The sequence below is a fragment of the Miniopterus schreibersii genome (assembly GCF_964146895.1).
Source record: "Miniopterus schreibersii genome assembly, chromosome: 3".
In the NCBI taxonomy this organism is placed as follows: domain Eukaryota; kingdom Metazoa; phylum Chordata; class Mammalia; order Chiroptera; family Miniopteridae; genus Miniopterus; species Miniopterus schreibersii.
In genome coordinates, this window is record NC_138103.1 from 67,487,811 (window position 1) to 67,515,471 (window position 27,661).

Sequence of the window (27,661 nt, forward strand, 5' to 3'; positions counted from 1 at the left end):
AAGGGGAGCAAAATTAAGCTCCACTTCTTAAATGGAAGAGTATCAAAAATTTTTAGAACCACCACACTTCAATCCCTCTTACCCTACTGTATCATTTTCTCATGGCACTTAACACCATCTTACACATTGGACAATTGCTTATATTTAATTTTTGGTCTTCCTGCATTAGAATCTAAGCTCCATGAAGATAAGGATGTTTGTTTTGTCTAGTAATGAATACTAGAGTGCCATGTACACAGTAAGCATTTAGTAAATATTTGTTGAATAAGTAGTGTGTCAGTCCTTTGAAAGAAAACAAAACAAATTCTTTCCATTCAAGAGATATGTGTGCTTTATTCACTTTTATTGAACTATTGAACCATATATATATGTGTGTGTGTGTGTGTGTGTGTGTTTATTTTTTTTGTAAGAAAATATTTTACAGAAGGTGCCTAACAGGCTCTCCATTTAAAAATATTTTTCAGAAGCCACCTAACAGGCTCTCTATTTATATATATATATAATTTCCCCCAAGAGATCATTGTTTGAATGCCATTGACTAGGGACTAAGACTTGGATCAAAATACCTTACTTTTATAGTAAAGAAATAACTCCATTGATAATCAAAGCCACCAAGAGGCAATTAATAAATAGTTCTCTAGAGCAAAAGACTTCTTTCTTTCACTGGAAAGTAAAAGGAACAGGCTGAACCTTATTAAGCAAACATATTAGGAAATGATAATTCAATTAATTATGAAATAATTTTTTGCCTTATGAAAGTAGCTTATACACAGTTAAATATCTGGATATATCTGTGGGGAATATAAAAATACTGAGTTCAGTGTCCATCTTTAGTATTACTTTTTTAGGTCTATTTTGCTTTACCCACAGAAATGGTTTCAGCTCTCTCAATACAGTATTTGGTTTCTAATACATATGGAAATTATAGTAATGTTATATGTGCCAATCTTAATAGAAATTGTTTGCATAATTTTATGTAATCAACCTGATTTTCTCATGGCAAGGGACTTGGGGGTTTTAGGAGTCCTGAGTCTGGCCACTGGAGGCTGCTTTCTTTGATTTTCTCTTTTTGTTTACAGCTCAAAAAAACAGCACTGACGCATTAGATGTAGAGGATGCACACCAGCACAAGGTATATCTCTGTTTAGCAAAAAGCATTTTTATGTAATACACCCACTGGCTGTTTTATACATCATCAAAGGGGAAAGAAAGTTTACTGAAGCATGCATTAGGAACAGTGACTTCACCTTTGTTTTTAAGATACTTTGGAATAATTACATGAGAATCAGAGGGTTCTGGGCTGTTAATTTGGGAAGCAGTAAATGTAGCATATCTGGGCACACTAATGTATTGGTAGACATTTCCTTTTCCTCCTCTTCATGGAGCCATGAGGTTTATCAACCATGTCAAATTTCCTCTGGCCTAAACACAGTACAGTGCAGGTGTCAAAGGTGTAGATCCGTCCCTTTGAGCTTTACATGGTGGGCAGTTACTTTTCATCCGGTGCTTGGGTTGTGGTAAGTGACAGGAAGCGTTGTTTCTGTTTTAATCTTAGCAGCCCACAATAATCTTTCCATACAGACTAGTTTGGGAGCATATCTGCCTTGCTTTTAAATCCCTTCTTCTGCTGCCTTACCTATAATCTCTCATAGATACCAGAGGAAGAAACTCTTTTAATTCTAGCTCTATCTGTATAACAGTTGGGAAAGGAGAGTGTTTCTAAAGCATTCTTGTAAAGTTTCCTTATAAAGGAAACTGATTATTTCAAGATCCTATAAAGATTAAGTAGATTAAGATTTTTTATTATATTTAGTAAGATTGATAGTGCTAAAATACTGGCAAAAAGAAATTGAAATGTACAGCAGAAAGTAAAGATTAGTACACATACTGAGTCTATTATATTCTCCTTTCTTCTCTTAGTCTACTTTTCTGAAGAATCAGGTTGTATATATTCCAGCAGACCCTGTGATTAGATCAAATTGTAAAATTGAATGAAGTAATAGTTTAATTTATGAACAATCCAGAATGAATTGAGTATAGAACTACAGCTGAAAATTAAAGCTAACTATATACTTTGTTTCTATAGAAACCAAAATTTAGTTCTAAAAATTGCATTGGGTTTGTTTGTGATGAAGAATCTAGCAGACGGAAGCCAGAACATGTAAAAGTTGATAAAAGAAGCAAAGAGGGTTTATTTCTAAAGAAAGAAGATGTAAATGAACATTACCCAAAAGATTCCAAAAGCTTGAAATTTGGTAACGATGTAAATGAACATTACCCAAAAGATTCCAAAAGCTTGAAATTTGGTAACTCCAAGCATAAGCAATCAACTGTTAACCAAATGTACTCTACAGTACTCAGAAAAGACAATCTCCATAATGTCAAAGGTCCCAGCACAAATATGTCTAAATGTAAAGGAAGAAGAAATGCACGACGTAAAAGGACTCAGGTGGATAATGCAATCCAAGAAAGCAACCCAAGAAAAACTGTAGCTGTCCCTTCTTCCAGAAGAAGTAGATTGGTTACTTGTCAGCAACATATTCTCCATACCCTTGATGACCTTCCAGAAGCATCATGTAACCCTTTTAGCACAGCTCTGTCAAGCCTAGAAAATGGATTAGGTAACAATATGGACACTTGTTCAGTTCCCAAAGAGACACATCCCCAGAGTCTGAATTTATCAGAAAGTCAAGAAATAAAATCCTCAGAATTAGAATCCAGTGACCAAGCTAAAGCTATTTCTTTCTCAGGACTTTCTGTGCATAAAAAAATCAAATTACCAGTTGTTACTACAGATCAGCAGCCTCATACTCACCAAGAACAACAGCACATTAGTCCTTATAAACCTCATGAAAACAGTAACTCAGATGAAAAAAGAGAGGGACTTAATAAGTGGGAAAATTTTAATAATGATGTTCATGGTGATGGCTGTACCTCTGAGAAGACTGTAATTTCTCAAAAAGTGACATGTTCTATAGGTTGCAAAAATGACTATAATTATCAAGAGAATATAACAAGTAGAGAAGTAGTGGATTTTCAACAGTTTATACCTTCTGAAGACCACTTTTCACAGGAAAATAAATTAAAAGCAGATGGCCTAAGCATACTTCCACAACAGGAAGCTGTTAATTTTTCTAATTCAGATAATACAACTGTTTCTGAACCACACGTTGCAAATTATGAACAGTGCATATATGGAACTTCTTTTGATCACTCCCATAGCAATCCTGAGCATACTTCCTTGGCTTGTACAACACCACTTTTAACACATGAAGTTTCGAAGTTGACTAGTCATGTGGAGCAGTTCAGAAGGCCTCAGGATTGTAGTAGCCCCGGAACACCAGCTCATTTAATGGATCAAACAGATACACATACTTTGGGAAAGGTGAATAAGAATGAAGGCACTAGAAGGAATTACACTGACAAAGGCCAAAAACCAAACTCTTCAAATGGACCTTTATCCACAGTTGTTCATTCTCAAATAATAGAAACAACTGAAGTTGAAAAAAGGAGACAAGATCTTCCAGAGAGCGAAATCATACATAATACAGATTTTCATTCCACTGACAATATGAGTAAAGAATTGACCAACATCTCACAAGTTAGTCAAAGAGAAGAGAAGGAAATTTCTCACAAACCAGGTATTAGTAGTATTACTGGATTTGTACACATTTCCTATAGATTTACTTATTTTATAGAAATTTCCAACTGAGTTTCACTTAACCTATGCCCAAACTGACCAGAATGAGGACATGTGGGCTACAATGTGGGGGATGCTACTAATTAGTTAAGTAATAGTGTTTACTTTGAAAGTCAAACCATTATTATCAAAGATATTTGCTAAATTGATATTGACAGAAGTTAATGAACAGTATTTATATCAATTTTAATGTTTATTTATAGTATAAACTTATCTTAGTAAAAGGAAACCTAACATTTTCACAGCAGGAAATTATTAGCTCCAGTGATTTCAACAATTCACTGTAGTCCCGTCAGAATTACATGCATCAAACTAATTTGTTATATAAAAACATTTTTAAGGTCTTCCATTTCCTTAAAAAAAACACAGTCCAGCTAGGAACAGAAACTTGGAACAGTTACATGACTAGACTCTTTTCTAGTCATTAACCAATAAGGAAAACTACTACACTGATCCTACACAATGTTCGTTTTTCAGATGTGGAATTAACTGATAATATCAGTGGAGAGGAAAGCACTGTAAGGAACTGTGAGGAGAAAAAACATAAAACAGATTCAGAAATTCACATACCTGCTAACATCCAAGAACACTATAAAGTTCAGAATTTCAAGAAAAGACGAAGTTTATTGAAAGCTACCTGCAGCCAAGGTTCGTATTTCTGTATTTTATAGGTAAATGTTTACATGGTCAAGCCCAGAAATCCACTATACTTTAGAACATTTATAAACTTTCAGAGTTAGTTGTTTATTTTTTAGTCATTCACTATGTTATTATATTATTTCAACTACATTTTAGATGGTTTTACTGTAAAAGTAACACTTGAGAATCTATTAGTTTTCAGATATATTCTTACAATATTTCTGCCTCTGACTTCTAATTTTTTATTTTAGAGGAGGTAAACAGCAAGAATATTGAATGTGGGCAGTGGGGGTGAACTGTGTCACATCTCTTAGATACTTCCACTGAACCCTTTTAACATAGGAAAAATTAAAAAGCATAGCCATTAGTTTCTTTGTGTCATATGAATGAACTGTATGTGTTTGGAAAAGCTAACTACCCTTCTTGGAGCTAGTTCTGTGGTGAACAAAAGGCTGGACCACTTTGAGTTAAATATTAAGCATTGAAAAGTTGATTCCTCTCCTGTCTAGTATACCAGAGGTAGGAAGGACACTGGATTAGGCATTTCTGTGAACCCTCTCCCATTCGCCCTATCTTATGTAAACTGAATCCCTTCTTATATATTCCTCCTGTAGTGGGTTGAATGGTGGCTCCTCAAAACATATGTCCACATCTAACTTGTGTTGAAAGGAAAAGATTTTAGAAAGAATCTTTAAATAATGATACTGTACTTCATTTTTTATGAAAAAATAATAATAAACCTATAGGCATAGTTTGGTTCTTGGCATCTTATGTGATTAGAAACAGACCCATTGAGATAGAGAATAGCTGTAGAAACGGAGTTTTTATAAAATCACAATTCACAGTTCATTTATCCATTGCTAAAAGACTACTGAGGATGAAATGAGTATAGAAATGAAACAAGTTTATTTTCTTAATCAAGAATATGATAGAGTGACTGAACAACTGCTAGAGTGAATTTGATGTAATGTGCTTAAATGCCCTATAATTCTTCACATGTTGAAGAATGGCATTTCAGTTATATTTTAAAGCAGTAACAGTCATGGTAATATTAATTGATGTATGTTTCTGTGTAGTGTACCCTACTTAGGATATTTTGAGGAAGTTGGTATGTATTTTTTAAGTTCCTTTGTAATAATCAGCATTTGGCAGAAAAGCAGCCTCAGTTTTGCTTGGCAAATTTACAGAAATGAAAACAGGTGGGATCAATAAGAGGAATGCCAGAGGGGAAAGCCCACTTCATTTGGCTGCCAGAAGAGGGAATTTGTCTTTGATGAGAGTTCTAATAGAATCTGGAGCAGATGTGAATCTAAAAGATAATGCAGGTTTGGATTTTTTAAATTTTAATTGTGTTTATAATTTGAACTCACTAAAATACACATTTCACAGCTCCCAAACCCAGTTTTGAATTTGGCGACTATGTAACAGCTAACTTTGAACAATCTTTTAAAAAAAAATAATATATTACTTGAATAGTAAGATTTATCTTGGTTCCCACCAGTTGCTCAAGTAACCTTCTTCAAAAGGGCTTTCACAGGCATTTGGGAGCACTCAGTGAGAGGACACAGTGGGGAAGGGCTTTGCTGAGGCCTTTTCCTTAGGGGCCTGATGCCACTCCCTAACTTTGGAGGAATGCAGTTGTCCCATTTTCTTCTCCTCTCTTTCTACTCTTCCTTTCTTCTCCCCTCCCTTATTTTTATTTTAAACCTCCAGTTTTAAATTGATCTTCTCACATTTTGCTCAGCACAAAAGAATCTTGTGTGAACAATTCCGGAGGGAAATACTCAAAAACTGATGGAATCACATGTAATTTCACAAGAGAAATGTAACAGTGGAAGGACACAAGTAGAATAGTCAGACATGATCTTAACTGTATTTTAATATCTGCGTTGAAACAAATTGACACAGTTAATATTTACTCTGGTCCCATTATGTTTAATGTTCTGTGATCCCTCTGGTTTGGCACTTAAAGCAACAAATATTTTTTATGAGGTCAATTTGTTTTTAAAAATGAAACACATTTTAAGGCCACAGTTTTCAATATTATTTATTTTCCACTAATATATACATTTGAATCAATATAGATGTTAATTCCATTAGTGCAAAGAAATTTAATAAAGAATATATGTCAGCAGCAGCTTATTTTTTTCCCTTTTTCCTTTCTTAGGTTGGACACCACTACATAATGCGTCTAGTGAGGGATCTAATGATGTAGTTGCAGAGTTGTTAAAAGCAGGCGCTAATGTCAATTGTGAAAATCCAGATGGCGCTCTGCCCTTACATGCTGCTGCTGCGAATAATCACTTAAAGGTACAGAGCACCTCAGGTTCGGCTCCTGTTCCTCTTCCTTAGAAAAATGAGTGAAGAAAACAAAGATATTTTAAGAACTAAAGTGATTCCTTAAAACAAATTATTTTTAAAACCTTAAAATTACAAATGAAGACATTGTGTAATGATTGGAAAATTAATGTATTTCTGAATGACTCATTTGCCGCTGTCTCTTCATCACATTATCCCACAGGTGGCTTTAGTGTCACTCGGACATAGAGCCTACAGGTTGAGGCACTGCTCACCAGTCTTTTAAAAACTAAAATAAAATACCTTTACTCAGACTTCACTAAGATGTATGTATATATGTAGGTTTCATAAAAAACTTTTGCAGGAGACCTTTCCCATATGCCATTATCTCCTCTTTTATCACCTTAGTTGGTCTTTTTCACTTCTCTGAAGGAAAAGTGGTTAGGATTAGGGGACTAGTTTCATTAAGAGGCCACTGTGTGCCAGATACTTTACAAGAGCTCACATTTAATCCTCAGAGGTGATAAAAACAAGATTCAGATGATTAGTAAACTGCTCAAGGACACAGCCAGTAAGTAGCAGAAGTGAGTTCAATATGCTCGACTTTAAAGTAAATGTGTTTTCCTTTATGCTGTGCTCTCTAGGCTGATGGAACAAATAAAGGGCTATCCTGATGGTTTCAGCCAGCCCATTGGCTCCTAAAGTTCTCTGCTTATTCATCCCTGAACACAAGCAGAAAAAGAAAAGCTACTAGCACCAGCATATCTCTGTTCAAACAAAATCCTGACAATCTTTTACTGTTTAGAAGGTTTTTCAGTGGTTGGGGTCACTTGCTTGCCTCATGCAAGTGGAATCACTGGCTGTTTTTTACTAATTGACTTATACCATAAACTAATTAGTAACCATTTTTAACTTTGATCCGTTAAAAGCTGACTTCTAATACATAACTTTGAGTTATTCAGAGAAACCTTATTTATATTCAAAGATTGTTTTGCCCCCAAAATGTCACAGTCTCTGCTTTCAGTTTCCTCCTCTATAAAATGATGGGGTTGGAGTAGATTATTTCTAAGTTTCCTTTTATCTTTAACATTTTGTGAATATAAATTAGTTATTTAGGACACATACTTGCATAGACATTATTAGATTGTATATCAGGTTTCCTGAAATATAGTCCAAATAAAACTTTATTCAACTAGTTTGTAATACAGTTCATAATATAATGTATGCTGACGTGATTCTTGCTTCCTTCTCCACCCCATGCCCCAGCAGCTTGGGGGAGGAGGACAACGGGCCCTGTTAAAGAGATCAAATGAAACCTGCACACTCTACCTGTGTCTGCCTCTCACTGCAGTCAGGGCAGCATATCTGGTGCTTCATGCCATCATGTTTGGTTCTGCTGTGGGAACAAATCAGGCCCAATCAGTAGGTCGACTTGGAGTTGTCAAATCAAATTTAATAAAAATGTTCTTCGCCACAGTTTGAAAAATTTCTTTCTGATAACTTTTAATGCTTGATAATGGTGTTTTGTAATGAAAGAGAAATTACTGATCTAAGGTGTCAATGGAGATAACTTTGGAAAAATACCTTCTAGGCAGCTGAGATTCTACTGCAACATGGAGCAAACCCTAATCAAAAGAATCAAAAACAGAAGACTGCTTTAGATGAAGCAGATGATGAAAAAATGAAAGAGCTGCTAAAATCTTATGGTGCTATTGAGACTGATAATAGAGATGAGAGTAATGCTATAGCCACTGGTATGTATTGTCAGTATTGCTTACTGTTTTATAACAGTGTATACCTCTGCTTAGAAAAATAAAGTCTTTATAGTTGTAGTGTAAGTTGTTTTATAACTGGGGATAGATGTTTTGTATGTTTATTAAACTCTTGAAAAATATTTATTTTTAGAATGTAGCATTTCCAAACTTGGTTTAATTTATAAATCATATGATCCTATCGGATTTGGAGTTACATGTTGAAATAAAACCCATACCGTTCATTAAACAAACGTCAATCTCCCTAACATGGGGCCTGACATAGAGATGTAACTAAAACAATACAGATTGGTTTACTTACAGTGGGGCTGGAGAAGGGTAATATACTACTAGACTCTTTGCAGTGAAGATTTCACTACTTCAAAATTTGTAATGATTCATATAAAAGTTGGACTAATGCCAGCTTTTAAAGAATGTAATATTCTAATGCTAGAATATGAGTTTGTTAAGCAAATATATGGGTATGTATGTAATATAATAGTGAAAAAAATATTTCAAGGGAATGTACATCCAGGCAAAATTTACGAACCATTTTATGATAGTTGTTTGAATTGAAATAATATAATGAATTATCTATAAGAAATATGCATTAAGTAAACACTGATTTAGGAAATATATTTGTTAAGTATATGCTATGCAAACCAGGCACTCACCCGCAACAAGCTTCCAGTCTTGTAGAGAGACCAACCAGAAAACAGGCAATTCAACACAATTTAAGTGCTGAGGAGAAGGAATTGTTCTACCTCTTCCCTTATGCCTGAGCCTTGACTCATAGAAGAAGATACCAGGGACATACTCTGCCCTTGCTCTCTATGAGGGAGAATGTTGGGAAGAGTGTGTCACACATTTGTCCCCCAGCCTACCACTATTCTTACCAACTATTAATTGTCAAGAGAGGAATCATATTATTGATATGATTGGTTAGAGCCAAGGGTAATCATTGTGTCATAGTTTACTAGTAAGCTAAATCTCGTGTAGGAAAAGGTCAAGATTGATACACGGCTCTTCATAGCCTGCAACTATATGGTAAATCCATAGGATCAGGGCCTCTTTTAGAGCCCCATCCATAGCCATATCTGAAGGTTTGGGTCCCATGAATTATATCAGCTCAGCTTAAGAGAAGCTTTGCATTGGAGTTATTGGGCACTCTGTTATAAAATGCTATATCTATTCCTACTTGTCTGTTGTTTCTTGTGTACATATTTTCTTGGTCAGGTACCCCCAAATGGATACAATGGTTATATGGAAAAAGGGAATCTAGATTGGGAGAAAGGTCAGAGAGAACTTTACAGAGACAATGAATCGTAGTCACAGTATTAAGAGCCTGGACTTTGGAGTCAGATCTGGTTTCAGTACCAGTTGTGTGACAATTAGGCAACTTCCTGAGTCCCAAGCTTTACTTTTCTCTTCTGTAAAATGGATATAATAAACTACCTATCTTACAGGGCTCATATGAAGATTCAGGGAAAGAGTTTGATATCCAGCATGTGAAAAGTATTCAGTAAATGTTACCTATAATTAGTCAATTGATAATAAATACTAAGGTGTTGACCAACATCAATATATTATAATAATTGTAGGTTTAATTTATCCATTCCTGGAAAAATTTATTTTATCAATTAATATTATCAATTACAGTTGATAAAATGAAGCTAAATTTTTGCACATTCTTATTAATATTTTCTAATTTTACTTTTTAAAGTAAAAATTCCTACTGTCCGGTCCAGAAGACACAAACCGTGCATTTGTGATGACTTAAAAACTGTTGATCCACCTTCTCTTTCACACCAAGAAAGAACAAGAGGACGCCTTCATAGGGTGAGTGAAGTCGAAATCCTTTGTTCTTCAGCCTAGAAAATGTCATTCTTTGGGCCAGCCAAACTTTGGCTATTGACAGCACTCTTTCCATTTTAAGAGCATGCAGGTTGAAAATGTTTTTTGTCATAAGAAAATAGAGCATAATTGAACAGAAGAAGCCAAGAAGATATGTTGTTAATTCTCAGTTATCTGCATTGATTAAGAAATATAAATTAGCTACTGTCTTTTATACTTAGGTTTGGTTCTTTGACTACTTGTCCCATAGACACTTCCACAGTCATAGTGTGTCTTTATTCACCCACTTCCTGAAAGTATCTAGGATACATACTAGGTAGAAAAGACCCCAAATTCAGACAGAGAAAAGGAAAATCTGTTTTAGCCAACCTGGATCCCACATGGTTTACAGTGATAGTGTTTGCTATATGTGAAACCCTTCATATAAAGGTTTATTTTTGCAAAAATAACATAATAGTTGCTCACTAAAATATTTATTAATTGCTAAGATATATATCCTCACTTTGACAAAAACACAAAGTGTACTAGATCCTAACATTTTAAGCAAAGTAGCACTCTCAATGAAATATTATTTTGAATAAGACTATGTATGTTGATTGGGCTTCTTGGATACTTTCTGTTAGTGTAGAGAAATCTCAAATTATGAGTAATCATTTAATTTATACCTTAGATATTTTAAGTGGTATTCAAAGCTAAATTGCATTTGCCTCAGCACTTTGAAAATATTTTGCATTGTTTCCTGGTATCTGTTGTAAGAAATGAAGTCAAATGTCAATCAAATTGTCATTTCCTTGTAGATAATCTGTCTTTTAATCTTGCAGTTTTTTGGTTTTTTAATCCTCACCTGAGGTTATTTTCCATTGACTTCTAGAAAGAGTGGAAGGGAGGAAGGAGGGGATGGAAACACCACTCCAAGAGAGACACATCGATTGGCTGCCTCCCACATGCCCCCCTACCGGGGATAGGAACCTGCAACCAAGATATGTGCCCTTGATGGTGAACTGAACCCATGACCCTTTGGTCCGTGAGCTGACACTCTAACCACTGAGCAAAACTGACCACAGGGCTAATTTTGCAGTTTTTAAGATTTTTCTATTATATTTTTATGTTCTAAATGTGGATGTGTTTTTATTCATTATAGTCAGGACTAGACATGCTCCTTTAATCTGAAGACAATTTCTCATTTGTATTCTGGATACCCTCAGCCTTTATATCTTCTTCTCTCTATATCGTCTCCTCTGTTCTCAGTGTTCCCTTTTTTTGTAGTTCCTATTTAGATGTCTTTTAGGCCCATCTCCATGTTTCCTAATATGTTTTTATATTTTCCATGTCCTAAACTCTTTGTATTATATTCTAGGTGATTTCCTTTGATTTCTCTTTCAGTTCATTATTTTCCTCCTCAAATATTTCTAATCTATTCAACCAAACCTTGAGTCTTTAATTTTAATGACTTTTTTATTTCTAGAAATTGTTTCCTTTTCAGATATTTGTTTGAAAAAGAAACAAACAGCCTTGGCCAGTGTTGCTCAGTGGTTAGAGCATTGGCTCATGCACCAAAGGGTCGTAGGTTCAATTCCCTGTCAAGGGCACGTACCTGGGTTGCAGATTCACTCCCCACCCCTGGTTGGGGCATGTTTGGGAGGCAACTAATCGATGTGTCTCAGACTGATGTTTCTCTCTCTTTCTCCCTCTCTCTCTTTCACTCTCTCTCAGTAAAAGCAATGGGAAAAATATCCTCAGGTGAGGATAAACCAAAAAAAAATAAAGAAAGAAAACAAAACAGCCCAGCCGGGCGTGGCTCAGCGGTTGAGCGTCTACCTAGGATCCAGGCAATCAGGGTTCGATTCCCAGTCAGGGCACATGCCCGGGTTGCAGGCTCGATCCCCAGTCAGGGGCGTGCAAGAGGCAGCCGATCAATGACTCTCTCATCATTGATGTTTCTATCTCTCTCTCCCTCTCCCTTCCTCTCTCTGAAATCAATAAAGATATATTTAAAAAGAAAAAAGGACTTTTCTGCTCTTGCCTTATGATATTGATAGCATTTTAAAAAATCTTTCCCAAACATTTTTAAAGGAATTTAAACTCTCCTCCTGACTCTTTTTCATAACATGATTTTTCATGTGGTTTGTAATTTTTTTTATTGTAATCTCACTTCAGTGATGGTTGTTTACTGTGGGAATTTTGGTGAGTCTAGGCTTCCTGTTTAACATTTGCTTCTGCTGGGGCCCTAGAGGTTTGTCAGTTGCACACCAATTTTTATTCCAGTTTCTCCGTTTGATTTCCTGAACCACATGTTGTATCAATTTAGTTCTTATATACATGTGTGACAAAAGTACGTTTCTACTTTTGTGCCTAAAGCCTGGATGGGTGACAACTAGGTTTTTCTAATCCTTATCTAACCCACAGGGCACCCGCTCCGGGCCACTAGCTTTATGCAGGAACTCCATTATAACTCCCTCCGCATGCGGGCTTGAAGCCTTATCTCCTAGTCCTGTACGAGCATTAAAAACCTAGCCCCCTAAAACCTATGTTTGTTCCAAAGCCCACATGGGCCACTGCTAGCTTAATTTCTGGCACCAGGGAATTTTCCTTTCTTTCTCCATTTTTAGCCCTGTGTGTGCGTGTGTGTGTGTGTGTGTGTTTGTTTAAAGCTTGTATTTTGTCCAGTGTTTACACCATATTGTATCTTAAAAGTATATTTTCATGTAAAGTTTAGAACATCATGAAAAACTACTCTGTTGTTAACTATATAGGTATTTGCTTCAGGAAAAATGTATATTGTTTTAGATGCCAACCTTTAGAGAAAATGTAATGGAGGTATAGCAGTCTAAAGAAAACCAAGCTTTACAAAAAAGAAAGCTCAAAAGAAGTGTGAGGACTTTAAATGTAAAATTGGTTTTGAATATTGGAAATTTCAAACCAAATTGGGGATGGTGGGCACCGTGTGACCACATACAATGTAAATGAGATGATTTTAGTTGGCACCACCTTCAGGTCACAGCACGTAGGCAGCCTCCTTCTGTACCCTCAGATAAAATAAGTACAGAAATAATAACAATTATCATTGACTTCCACTGAGAGCCTATCGTACAGCAAGCTGTCCACTAAGTACTATATTACCACACTTAGTCCTTGTAATAGCCCTTCTAGGTAGGTTCTGTTATTATCATTACTTTTTTTGTTATAAATGAGGAAGCTAAAGTAAGAGAGGTTAAGTAACTTAATCCAAAATTGTATTTCTGTTTAGTAGCTATGCCAGAATTAAACTCCAGGCAGTCTGGCTCCAGAGCCTGTATTCTTCATCACTGTGCCATATTGTACAAAATTTAAGAGAGTAGTCAGAGGCATAGATGATCCTGCCATAGTAGAAATAGTAAACCTGGAATAAAATTATAGTGAAGCTTTATAGTAAGCAGAATATAAACTGTGTAAAGCTGCTTATTCCAAATGCACATCCTAGGTTGGTATGGTGTTTTTTAAAAAAAAAAAGATAAGCAATAATGAAGGACTAAGAAGGGGGGTCTTGGAGGGAAGGTTGTGCTGGACCCTTCAGGATGGAATATGGAACTAGTGTGGAATGAAAGCTTATGGCCAATGGTGGCCGAGACTACGTGCATCCACAACATAAGGCAAACAAAGGAAAGTCAGCATCAGAAGTTGTTTTCTTTACCCGAACCTGTAGGTAGAGGTTTAACCTGGGCACAAATTCAGTCCTTTAGTTTGCTATTATAACCATAATCATTCAATGTAAAAGAAATAAATCTCATTTTTTAAAATTTGTTTTGCATGTTTATATTTTATAATTTGGTTTTGATTCATTTTATAAATGACAGCAATGAGATTGCTTTTCCACATAATTGGATGGCTTTATTCTGTGCATTTTTCCATATCCCTCTAGACACCAAGTAAAATTTCAGAGCAACATACTTCAGAAGGCTTTGAGTACCCACATGTTTTAGAAATGAATATGCATTGAGAATATATTAAAGGATAGATAATATGAGTCAATCCATCAGCTGTCATTGATTGAGCAACAACTGTATATCCAACAGTGTGGAAACCACATGTAAATAGAAAAACCATGCTCCTGCCTACAAGATCTCGTTATCTTGTTGGAGAAATATAATGTGTAAGATATACATATTAATACTGAATTCTGTAGCACTGAAATTCTTAAGTAATTCTGAGAAATGAAAAATCAGTATGGGTTAGATTACTAAGAGGCTTTTTGTATGAGATGGATTTTATATAATAATCAGTATTTATTGAGCTATCTTACTTTGTGCTGGCACTTTCCTAACCATTTTACATGTTACTCAATTCAAGCAAGAGGATAAGTGACTTGCTGGAGTCCCCGCCAGGAAGAGGTGGAGTCAGAATTCACACCCGGGCAGTTTGGTTCAAGAGTTCACTTTTATGATTCCGTCTCTCATAAAAAAGAGAGGGGTCTGGGCAGAATAAGTTGAAGACATTCCAGGAAGGAAGATTAATATTGACGAATATAAAGACGTGGTCTTAAATCCCCTTTGTGAGTTTTTGAAAGTAGTGTTTTGTATTTCTAATATTATGTGTGATATTTTAATAGGGTGCAATGATAGCCATAAAGCCTTAAAGTGAACTTGTTGCATATATGTTATCTTTGAATATTATGTGCTGAGTTGTTTTTTTTCTCCTACACCTATAATTAAAACAGAAGTCAATGAAAAATTATGATTCTTTATATGGTTGCTACTCTTACATTCTATTTTCCAGGAATAGAACTGCTACTTAAATCAAGATATACTGTTTATTTTTTCCCTTAGATATGCAGTATTTATACAGTTAAGGTTAAACAAAGCATGAGTACATTTTGAACATAAAAGGAAATGAGTATTTTTTACAGCAGTTTCTTTAGTACTTTTTTGAAAAAATATGTTTTTATTGATTTCATAGAGAGGTAGGGAGAGGGAGAGAGAGAAACCTCAATGATGAGAGAGTCATTGATAGGCTGCCCCCTGAATGCCCCCTACTGGGGATCAAGTCTGAAACCTGGGCATATGCCCTGACCGGGAATTGAATGGTGACCTGGTTCATAGGGGGACACTCAACCGCTGAGCCATGCGGCCAGGCTCTTTAGCACTTATTGTACATTTTTCAATTGCTTATCAGAGAGAAACATCTACTTTGTTATAATGAAGTTTTAATATTTTTATGTGATAGCATCAGACCATCAGTGCCATTCTACAAGACATAGAAGAAAAACAAGAAAATTTATTGGAGTTTGAAATAAGGACCCCCGAAGATGCAGGTAAATATGGACTCATAATCAAGTTTGAGTCACTACTACCTTACTGTCTTGTGGCACATTTTTATTTCAAAGCTCACAGTGACTGAAAAAGTAGCTTTTTTTTTTTTTTTTTTTAATGTAAGAGTAAGGTGCCAGGAATGATTCTTAGAAGTCAATGATGCAAACCAGTAGTAGATGTAATTGTTGATAAAGATACTTTTAGACTCAAGGTATAGCATGAGTAATTTGAGAGATACTCAGAACCATGATCAGAATAAGCTGCTACTGCTATTATGTTTAGATGAAGATGTGAGAAAAGCATAAGCTAGTGATTAGAGATAAGACTGTGTTACTTCTTGGCTCCTCCGCTTCACCTAATTAACCCTTAACTAATTAGAAAAGGAATGTGTAGTGGTTACACAGCAGAGCAAATGAGCAGATATGTCTTACTGCATGGATACCTTCCTGTTTACAAAACACTAGTAATTCAAATTAGTAAATTAGAATGATTTCTAACCTAATAATCTTAATTTCTCAAAACTTCAGTGAATATTTGCAAACCTTTGATAGCTCACAGTTATGTTTTCTTGTGTTACAATTTACAAGATAGAAAGTAGCTCCTGACAGGTGCAGATCTGAATGTGAAAAGTAATTAGCTAAAAATAAAGTAATTTAAAGTACCTCATCAATCTTTTGTGTAACAGGATACAACTATTACTTCATCTCTTGTACTAACTCATGTAGTGATGATTTTTAAAAATAATTTCCTTCTATTATTATTATTATTTTTAAATACCCATTCTACTTTTCATCCTGACCTAACACATAGTACATGTTATGTTTTGAAGAAAATAATATAAAATAATTTATACACCTCCCCCCAGAAAACTGTATGGCTCATATATTTTATTTAGCATTTATAATATCTTGTGCATCTAATTGCCCTCAAGTAGAAGCCCTCATAGGCAAGATCATAAGACAGGCTCCACAGCAAGTTTTCAGGATGCTGGCATCCTGGTCCTACTGTTGGAAGGGAGGACAGTTCCAACACAGCAGCAGCTTTTTCTGCCCTGCTGTGGAAACTCCTTGCTCTTGAAGGTCTCAACCGCTAGATGTTCAAGGAGAAAGCCAGATGTGAATCCTTTATCACCTCAACTGAAAGTTATTATGCTCCCAACAATCCTCTGAGAAACTGCTCCCATTAGGTTTGAGATATAGGGGAGGAGCCCCCTCACCTCTCACTTTTGCTGCTCAGGATGGAGATTCCACCCAGTGAGGCAGCAGCTCTCTAAAGAAGTATCTTTGCAAATTTATCACCTCCATATTCTGACACCTTTTATATCTTTGGTCAGGCTGAGGGATCCAAGAGTAATGAATCCCAGATGTCTTGCATTCACTTTGCTATCAGATACCTCTAGCGCCTCAGTTTAACTGAGCAGAAAAATGTTCATTTTAAACATTTTGTGTTATTTTTTCGTAAGCATTTTAACTGTATAATTCACCTAAAATCTCTTTTTCACATGTGGTAAGGATAGAATAGGGTTCCCCCATAGAGTTTTCCTGTTCTTATTTGTCGACTAATTCCTCTCATCCTCACAGTTTTATAATACCTTATCATATATTAAAACCTTATACATATTAGGGCAATTTCTAGGTTCTTTCTAGGATACCATTGATTAATGTCTCTTTGATAAATAACTATCAAGTTGCATGTAAATATCCTTATATCCTTTTTTATAAGAATCTTTTAGGTTACTATGATAATGTTATTTTTACCTGGGGGTTAAAATCCATTTAGAAAACCCAGTGTGGCCTGACCGGGTATGGCTCAGTGGTTGAGCATAGACCTAGGATCCAGGAGATCGTGGTTGGATTCCCAGTCAGGGCACATGCCCTGGTTGCAGGCTGGATCCCAGTTGGGGGCCTGCGGGAGGCAACTGATCAATGGCTCTCTTTCATCATTGATGTTTCTATCTCTTTCTCTCCCTCTCCTTCTCCCTCTCCCTTCCTCTCTCTGAAATCAATAAAGATATATATTAAAAAAGAAAAAAAAGAAAACCAGTGTAACAGGGTACGTAGATAATGTAAATATCAGTACCAAGTCTGCTAAACAAATGTATATCTAAATTCTTAATGATCACAGACAGTTCTCCCCTTTGTTAGCACAGGCATCACACTATGAAACCAACCCTTTTGAGGAGACAAAACTACTCTGATTGTATACTTATCAAATCACTTGTTTGATTTGCAAAGGCAGGTTCTGGAAGTAATTCCAACTCTGAACTTCATGTTATTTCTCACCACTGATTTTCTCTAGTTAAATTATCTAGAAAAATATGCATTGGTCTAAAAAATTAGGCAAAAACATAAGGGAACAAAGTCAAAAGTGAAATGAATAGCAAGTAGCTTAAAAGAAAGAAAATCTAAGCCTTTCAATTTCCCACTTGGGACTCTGTATTTGGACATAATCAATATTTATGTGTAAATTCTGTGGATTTATGATGGGGCTGGGGGAGTGCATGATGCTTTATTTGGGAGGCAATGGAAGAAAGGAAAATTTTAAGTAGTTATTACGAAACGTATTTTATATAGGTCTGTAAGTGACCTTTGATTTCATATAGCCGTATTTAAGTGTTAAGTGTAAAGAGCAAGAACTGATAGATAACACAATTCTTATTTTTAAACACATATAATGTATTGTTCTATATAGTATAAACATATAGAACAACACATTATATAAATATATTTAATGTACATACACAAATAAATACACTACTACCAAAGTATTAACAGCAGTCTCTTACATGAAGTAGAATAGAGGTGATGCACGGGGGTAAGTGGGATACTCTGACTTTTCTTCTGTGTAAACATTCATAGTGTTTGAAATTATTTTTTACAATAATAATTTATTTTTTGTATTTTATTTTATTTATTTATTTTTTTTAGAGTTTTTTGTTGTTGTTTTGTTTTGTTTTTAAATATATCTTTATTGATTTCCAAGAGAGGAAAGAAGAGGGAGAGAGAGAGACAGAACCATCAATGATGAGAGAGTCTTTGATCGAGCCCACAACCCGGGCATTTGCCCTGACCGGGAATCTAACCCTGATCTCCTGGATCCTAGGTCGATGCTCAACCGCTGAGCCATGCCCAGCCGGGCTATTTTTTGTATTTTAAAAAGTAAATTTTAACAGGCGAAATACTCATCTTCCTAATTTATCTTTCTTTACTCCCCTCATTTCACAGATAAGGAAGCTGAGAGTAGAGGTCATGTGACTTGCCCAGTTTCACTGAGTTTAGTCAGTGGGGTAGCAGGATTAGAACTCAGGTTCTTCCTTGACAGTGTTCTTACCTATACACTTTAGGGTACTTCCATAGGGTGACATAAGTCAATAAACCTTGATTTATATATCTGGACCATTGATATTGGAGAAGAGATAAGGAAATAATAACTTTTAAAAATGATCAGTAAGGCTAAGTCCTGTGTGACCAAATTGAACATTTATCTCTCTGTTAACTGATTTTTTACTTTATTACCATGTTTCTAGAACAATACACTGAAAAGATGTTACAGATAAAAGAGGTTATGGATAATGTGCTTGCCAAACAGAAAGCAGAAAGGGATGATCTGGCTAAAAAATACAGGTGAGTGAAAAAAATAGGAGTATGTTAGAGTTATCAGAATTTATCCATTTTTAGCTATAATAGTAATGCCTAGAATTTCTTAGAATATAAATTCTTATGAATGTTGCTTAGGACCAAAAAATAACTTTATGAGGTTATCTAACTTATTACCTCTGTGGGGAATTGTACTTCCCAGAAAGATATTTTCCTTCTTTATTACTGGAAATATTCAGAAAACAAAAAGTTGTAGAAAAGTTGTCTACAGCCAACAATTTTATGAAAGCCTTTCTGGTCGTGAATCCCCAAAATAATTTATTTTCCTTAATCAATTTTTTTTACATTAAAACGTTTTCTTTTTGTTATCACAAATGTCCTCCTAAACAGTTTGATTATGTGGTTTTGTGGTTTTGTGTACTTCTAACTTTTCAGGGCCCTTAAGGAGTGTTATCCTGACTATATTGGTTATATACTACTACTCATCTTTCTTTGAGAAAGATGATATATATATTTTTTTTCTTGCTTGGACACTATTTTTATTAGTTCTTCATATATTTAGTTACATATGTCCCCTATTTTTTTCTTGTGATGAGAACTTTTAAGTTCTGTTCTCTTGGCAACTTTCAAATATACAGTATTATTAACTGTAGCCACCATGCTGTACATTACATCCCCATGACTTATTTATTTTATAACTGGATGTGTGTACCTGTAGACCACCTTCACCCATATCACTCACCCCCCCCACCTCTTGTTCTCTGTATCTGAGTCATATACACACACACACACACACATATATATGCATACATATATATATCTATTTCATATATAGGTGAGATCATAGGGTATTTGGTTTTTTTGTCTGACTTATTTCACTTTGCATAGTGCCCTCAAAGTCCATCTGTGTTATCACAAATGGCAGGATTTTCTTCTGGCTGAATAATACTCCCCTATGTGTTTGAGTGTGACGTTTTCCTTACTCATTCGTCCACTGATGGGCACTTAGGTTGTGCCCATGTCTTGACTGTTGTGAATAGCACTGCAGTGAACATGCAGACATCTCTTGGACCCTATTCTTCATTCACACGTGATTTTTCTTATTTTTTATATTCCTGTCTTATAATTATTTGACATCTATTGCATATTCAGTTTTTTTCTGAACTTATTTTAAAATCAGTTTTTTATTTTTATTTATAAAGCTACTATCTTTATCCCCATTTTGCTTTTCTCTCTAGTGAATAAGTATCATGAATTCCTTTCTATAAAGCCCATGTGCTTAGAAGACCTGCAGAGGGTACCTGACTAAAGTATATTCTCTAGGGGACTTTGGAAAACGCTAGCTTCAATTTTTCTTTATGTCCTTTGATTAATAAGATACCTAGAATTTTCACAAGTTCCTGATCAGCTAGAGTTTCAAGTGTAATTCCTTATTAATATTGCAGTAAGACTTATAATCTTGCAAACCAAAGAGCTCTTTTATATTCTGTCTGAACTTTTTGTTTCATATAGTTTTAGTAATTTTAAAATTTATTTTTAATTTTTATAATTTTTAATTTTTCAATTACAGTTGACATACAATATTATATTAGTTTCAGGTGTACACCCCAGTGATTAGACATTATAAAACTTACTAAGTGATCATCCCCAAAACTCTCATACCTATCTGACACCATACATAATTATTACAATATTATTCACTATATTTCCTATGCTGTACTTTATACCCCCATAACTATACTATAACTACTAATTTGTACTTCTAAGTCTCTTCACCTTTTTCACCCATGCCCCCAATTCCCCTCCCATCTGGCAACCGCCAAAATGTTCTCTGTATCTATGAGTCTGTTTCTGTTATGTTTGTTTATTTTGATTTTTAGATTCAGTTGCTGATAGATGTGTATTTATTGCCATTTAATTGTTTTTTGTTGTTTTTTAGTGTATCCTTCATTTCTGACTGGTTCTTTTTTATGGTTCCTATGTCCTTTTTCATGCTGTTGATGTTTTTACTAAATTTCTTGAAGTTCTCACTAAGTTCCTTGAGCATCCTTATAACCATTGTTTTGAACTCTATCTGGTAGTTAGCTTGCTTTCATTTCGTTTAGGTTTTTTTCTGGCAGTTTCTCCTGTTCTTCCCTTTGTGACATGTTTCTTTGTCTCTGCAGTTTGGCTGCTTCCCTGTGTTTGTTCCTGTGTATTAGGTAGAGCTGCTGTTTCACGCAGACTTGGTAGAGTGGCCTTATGTAGTAGGTGTTCTGTATTGCCCAGTGCCGCAGTCTGCCCAGTGACCTGAGCTGGGCGCTCCAGGTGCACCCGTGTGGGCTGTGTGCACTGTCCTGTTGTAGTTGAGCCTTGATTGTTGTTGGTGTCATTGGGAGGGATTGACCCCCAGGCCAATCAGCTGTGAGGACCAGCTGCAACTACAGCAGCAGAGCTGGTATGTAGGAGTGACCCTATGGAACAGGACTTGCTTCAGTGGGGCTCTGGTGCTCACTGAGTCCACCCATTGAGTGTGTCCCTTATGGAAGTGGTAGGCTTGTAATCCAGCATGGTCTGAAGCTGTCCACTGGGTGACTGGCTCTGGGGCCTCCCGGGAGGTGCAAAGTCAGCCACTGCCTGTGCCCTGCCTGGGGCCACCCAACATGAGCTACAGAGTGATCTGCAGATGGCCACCCAGCATGAACTGCAGAGTGACCTGCAGGTGGCTGGGCTTGGAGGTGCCTAGGTGAGGCCAAGCTGTGAACCAACGCTGGCTGCCACTAGTGCGGGGCCTGGGGCCACTTAACGAGAGGTATGGGGCACGCTGAGGCCAGCTGCTGCTTGTTTGAGAGATTTTAGGAAAGTCTGAAGCATGAGGCTGGAGAGGCCAGTTGTATAGAAAAGCCACTGGAAACGGCTTGGATGAGCCCCTAAGTTGGTGCAGGGTCTCAGGTAATTACCAGGATGGGGTGAAAAATATGAGCCAGGTAGATGGAGACTCAAATATGGCGCCCACCTGTTGACTCTGTTGGGGGAAGGGCTCAGCAAAGGAACAGAAGCCTCTGCCAGCACTTTAGTCTAGGTGAAAGCTGCTTCCTAGCTCTTGCCCTGATGCCAAGCAATTTAGTTCCTCCCTGTATGTTCCTGGTTCCTTTCAAGCTGCAGCCCCAAAACTGGAGCTCAGAGGGAATGAGTCTGAATAAGTCCATGCGCGGGCCCTTTATTTTTATTTATTTAATTTTTTGGTTAATCCTCACCAAAGGATATTTTTCCATTGCTTTTCAGAGAGAGAGTGGAAGGGAGGTGGGGCAGAGAGAGAGAGAGACATTGATGTGAGAGAGAAACATCAATTGGTTGCCTCCTGCATGTACTCCAACCAGGGGCAAGTGAACCTGCAACCCAGATATATGCCCCTGACCAGGAATTGAACCTGCGACCCTTTGGTGCACAGGCCACAATGCTAACCACTGAGCCACATCAGCCAGGGCTGCATGGGCCCTTTTAGAGGAACTGCCTGGGACTCAGGCAGCCTCCGTGTCACTCAGCCACAATCCCTGCTGGTTTTTACAGCCCGAAATTATGGGGACTTCTCTTCCCAGCACTGGAACACTGAGCTGAGAGGTCTAATGTGAGGCTGGTACCCCTCACTCCTCAAGGGGACCTCTGCAGCCAAGATATCCCTCCTAATTAAAAACCCCCACATGTGGATGTGGGACCAGCCTGTTCTGTACCTCTGCCCCTCCTACCAGTCTCGATGTGGCTTTTTATTTAATTCCCTGGTTGTAGGACTTCCATTCAGCTAGCTTTCAGGCAGTTCTGAATGATGGTTGTTCTGAAGATTAGTTGTATTTTTCATGTGGTTGTAGGAGGATTAAAGTACTGTGTTTACCTACACTGCCATCTTGACCAGAGCCTGTTTTTCAGTTTTAAATGTGATAACTGTTAATTTATTTTTTATTTTTTATTTATTTTCTTGCATTTTATGCTACCAGTTGTTAATCTGATTTCTTCTTGCTGCTTCTCCACTTACATCTATTTTAATACTCAGTCTACTTGGAGTTCAGTACCAACAACTCTAAACTGTGATAGAAGAAACAGATATCTATATTACTGCTTTTCTATTTCCCAGAGCTCTTTGAAGTCAAAACTGCTTTTATAAGAATACTAAGATATTACCTGGCCAGTGTTGCTCAGTGGTTGAGCATCAACCCTTGAACCTGGAGATCACGGTTCGATTCCCAGTCAGGGCACATGCCCAGATTTCGGGCTTCATCCCCAGTAGGGGGCGTGCAGGAGGCAGCCGATCAATCACTCCCTCATCATTGATGTTTCTATCTCTCTCTCTCCCTTTCCCTTCCTCTCTCTGAAATCAATAAAAAAATTTAAAAAAAAACAATACTAAGGCAATATTTGCCCTTTTTTGCTCTCATTCTTTCATGAGTATACAGTGGAATTTTCTTGAGGCCACACGGTGTGTGATAATATCATCACTCTAATAGCTAATGGAATGTGTGCTTGAGTATTTTTAAATTTTTTCAGTTTTATTTTCTAAAATAGTAAATATTGATAGATACAACCCATATAAACAAAAGCTCTTTGGGTTTCTCAATAACTTTTTTAAGAGTATAAAAAAGTTCTGAGAACAAAAGATTTGAGAACCGCTGGAAACAGGGTGTCAGAAGATATCCTGAAGATAACTATGGAATAGGTGGTTATAACCAAAAGACAGAGGTGTGAATGAGTCACTTCCTCCCACTGAGAGATTTGGTTAGAGGAAGGCACACAGGAAAATGCTTATTGAGTAGTCCCTCTGGACTTGAAAATGTTCAGTATAGGTTCAAAGTACAATTATAGTAATTACTTGTTGAACTGAATTTCTCAGATCTAGATCAGGTATAATTATTCACAAAACAATCTTACTCTTCTATAGTTAAGGGAACTTGAGTGGAACTTACTCCCAAATTTTACTTTTTTATATACCTTTCCACTGTAAACAGGGAAGCAAACTTCAAACCTAAAGAATGGTGTTCCTCCTTGGCCACCAATTGCTAGTTTCCAAGTAAAGGACTAGTAGATATCCAGATAGACTACCCAAGTTTTGTTTTTCATTTAGGGTTGACTCACAACTGCTAAGTGATATGAATGTAAATGTGGATGCAAATGTGAATAACCACACTGTTGTCACCTCCTTAAAAAGGCAAACTCTCCTTAAGAGTCAGTTTCCTCTCAAAGGAAATACATTGCAAAGACAGACTCTATGTACTTTGAGGTGGTCAAATTTAAATTGACACAAAATACCTTTAAAATACAAGTGACTGTTCAAAAAAAGTTTTCTACTCTGTTTGTATTTGTTGTCTCTTTCTTTTTCTTACTATAGGGTGTCCATAGAATCATTCAGGCATGGTGTCCTGAGGGAACAACTGGCTAACTTGGCTGCAAGACAGAAGAGCCTTTTAGTTGTGGCAAAAAAACAGAAAAAAATAAGCCAGAAAATTCAAAACTATAAGAATGTTACATCTGTGCCTGGTGTTAGTTTGAGGAAACTGCCATCTAGCTCAGAGATCTTTTGTGAAAAGGACAACCAAGAGCTTACCAGCCTGGAAAATTTAGTGCAGTCCCAATCAGGCTCATTTTCTCCCGTCAGCCCTGTTTGTGGAAGCATACAGGAAACACAGTTGTCTCTGGAAATGTGGAATGACAGCCAAAACACCAATGCTTGTCTAAATTCAGATACAGTGAGAAGGGAAGAATTTTCTGGAAATGAGCTGAATTCTAGACAAAATGTCAATGACTGTAACTTGGATGGGTTATCAAAATCCAGACCTTCATATGGCACTAAGAGGATTAAATTACCATCCCAACCTGTTGCTTTTATTGCTCAAACAGAATATTCACAAAAAGAAAATGATCTTACAGATCCTTCAGCACTAACTGGCACATTAAATACTTCAGAAACCGCAAGTGTACTTGCCCCAAATGATGCCCATCCATCAACTGTTATTTGTGGTCAGGCTCTTTCCAGTTGTGCTCCAAAAAGAGGAAACAGAAAAAGAACTTCCCAGCAACCACCTAGGGGGGCATCAGAAAGCCTGACACATCAAGATATTGAAGACTTAGGTCGTGATATGGGGCATCAGATGAAACCATATCTTAAAAAATCAGTTTTTGCTCTCCGACATGCAAAGGACAGTCAGAGCACCTCCTCCTCTGGGTCTGACTGGCAGCATACCACAAAAAAGCCTTTAAGCTATAGCACGGTTCCTAAAAAGAAATGTGTGCAGATAAAGGATCTGATAGTACTAGGAAGAATTAACCCAGGAAATAACATTTTGGAATTTAAAACACAGGTATCTTATTTTTTTCTCTAAAATCATTGCAATTGATTAAGTGAATAAATGTTGCTATTACATAGTGTAGGCATTTACCTCCAATTAGTGAAATGGGGTTTACTGGGCTTCTTGAATGAAGGGACCACAACCATTGTATTCTTAGCAAGTGAAATCATGCTTCTAGAATTGCCCCGCACATTTTATTCACAAACACCTTTCAGCTATCAGACCCAAATTATATTGTACCAGGAAGGATTGAGGAACAACATAAAAATAGTAAGTTGGAACTGGCTTTGATTACAAAGATTTGGAAACTACCAGTGTACTGCTAAGCTTCCCCTAATAAGAGATAAGTATAAATTCATCTTCCATAGAAGCTCAGTTTGTTTTTACAAACAAAAAGTAACTTGGAATTTGCATAAATCTGACTCAGTTAAAACAATATCATATATGCATAAAAGTAGAGAAGGGGGAAAAAAGTTTCTGCTAGAAATGCCGAGAGAAGAGGCTTCCTCTCCTCCTTCCCCACATTCACTTTTTGAAAGAGGACTTTAAAGTGACAAAGATTCAGAGTCCTGGAGTGTGTCCTTGCTTATGGACCATCCAACTAGAGTTTAATCTGAATGACCTGTGTTTCCAGCCCCTTCCATTTCTGGGTAATTAAGCTTTTCCTAGTTAGTAAGCTTTACTTATAACTTAGGAGCAAAAAAAATTGATTTTAAAGCTCTAAACTATAATTTAAAGACCAAATTAGTAGCTTGATCTCAGATTCCTTGATGTTCCTGTTTGCTTGCCTGTCAACCAATTTATTGCTAAGCAATACTTACCTTGGATTAGCCAAAGCAAATCAAATTTTACTTAGTAAATTAGTTACAGTAACTCATATTTTGACAGTGTGGTTACTTCTCTGGATCAGCTATAACAAAATTTTAATACAACTTTTCATATTTTATCTATTTTTCTTTAATAACTTTATTAAGATGTAATTGACATACAATACATTACACATATTTAGAGTATACAATTTGACAAGTTTTAACATATATATACACCTGTGAAGCCATGTCCACAAACAAGATAATGGACATACCCACCAACCCCCCAAATTTCTTTGTGTCGTTTTTTTCACCTCCTTCATCTGCTCCCTTCCAGTGCCATTCTTTAGACAATTACTGGTCTGCTTTTTGTCCCTATATGTTAGTTTGCATTCCCAAAAGTTCTTTATAATTGGAATTATACCATATGTATTTATTTTTGTCTGGCTCCTTTCTCTGAGCATAATTATTTGAGATTCGTCCTTATTGTATCATGTATCAGTAGGGATTTTTTTGCTGAAGAGTAGTTCATTATATATATATTCTACAGTTTATCAATTCATCTTTGGTAGACATTTAGATTGGTTCCAGTTGTTGGCTATTATAAACATTGATAATACAGTTTTGATATGACATAGGTTTTCATTTTTCCTGGGTAAATACTTAAGAGTGGAGTGGCTGAATTATATATATGGTAAGTGTATAGTTAACTTTTTAAGAAACTGACAAAGTTATTTGTAACATTTTACATTCCCATCAGCTATGTATTAGAGTTATAGTTCCTTTACATCCTTACTTAGCCAATACTTAGTATGATCAGCCTTTTAACTTTAGCCATGCTAACATGTAGTGTAGATGTGTATATATATATGTACTAGTATGTATGTTGTGGTTTTAATTTGCATTTCTTAATGATTAATTATGGTGAGCATCTTTTTATGTGCTATTTGCCGTCATATTTATTCTTTGCTGAAGTGTCTGTTCAAATATTTTGTCCATTTTTATTGGGTTCTTGTTTTCCTATTTGAGGATTATAAAACCATTGTTTCACATATTTTGTCTGTTTTATGGTTGTGTCAGGTGTTAGGGTAAATCTGTTCCCTGTTACTTCATCATGCCAGAAGCAGAAGTTCACATATTTCATCTGCTTTTTAATATTAACTTTTTTTTTCTTCAGGAGACTACCCACAAAGCCAGTGTTTTGTTGAGTGGTAAAATTAAGGTAGAAAATGGTCAGATTTATCAAAATCCAGTCACCTGGCTCAAGGATCTTCTAGGAGGCGACAGTCATGTAACCTGGAATTATGCTTGGAGTAAGGTGGGTTGTTCTTAATGTCGTTAACTTCAAACTCAAATGGAAAAGTACATTTTTTAATGATAAAACTACTTACTTTTTTTTAAAGAAATCTAAAAGT

General features: G+C 36.2%; 1 protein-coding gene across 1 annotated transcript in view; it reads left to right on the forward strand.

Annotated features, from left to right (window-relative positions):
• ANKRD31 (ankyrin repeat domain 31) overlaps positions 1 to 27,661 on the forward strand; it is a 91,300-nt gene that overhangs the window by 47,000 nt on the left and 16,639 nt on the right. Inside the window, exons 13-23 of the mRNA XM_081131930.1 lie at positions 1,080 to 1,132; positions 2,087 to 3,641; positions 4,178 to 4,348; positions 5,527 to 5,664; positions 6,507 to 6,649; positions 8,229 to 8,391; positions 10,112 to 10,227; positions 15,442 to 15,529; positions 19,054 to 19,150; positions 24,480 to 25,449; positions 27,424 to 27,564. Of these exons, the coding sequence (XP_080988056.1) occupies positions 1,080 to 1,132; positions 2,087 to 3,641; positions 4,178 to 4,348; positions 5,527 to 5,664; positions 6,507 to 6,649; positions 8,229 to 8,391; positions 10,112 to 10,227; positions 15,442 to 15,529; positions 19,054 to 19,150; positions 24,480 to 25,449; positions 27,424 to 27,564 (3,635 nt within the window). The remainder of the gene's footprint in view (positions 1 to 1,079; positions 1,133 to 2,086; positions 3,642 to 4,177; positions 4,349 to 5,526; positions 5,665 to 6,506; positions 6,650 to 8,228; positions 8,392 to 10,111; positions 10,228 to 15,441; positions 15,530 to 19,053; positions 19,151 to 24,479; positions 25,450 to 27,423; positions 27,565 to 27,661) is intronic.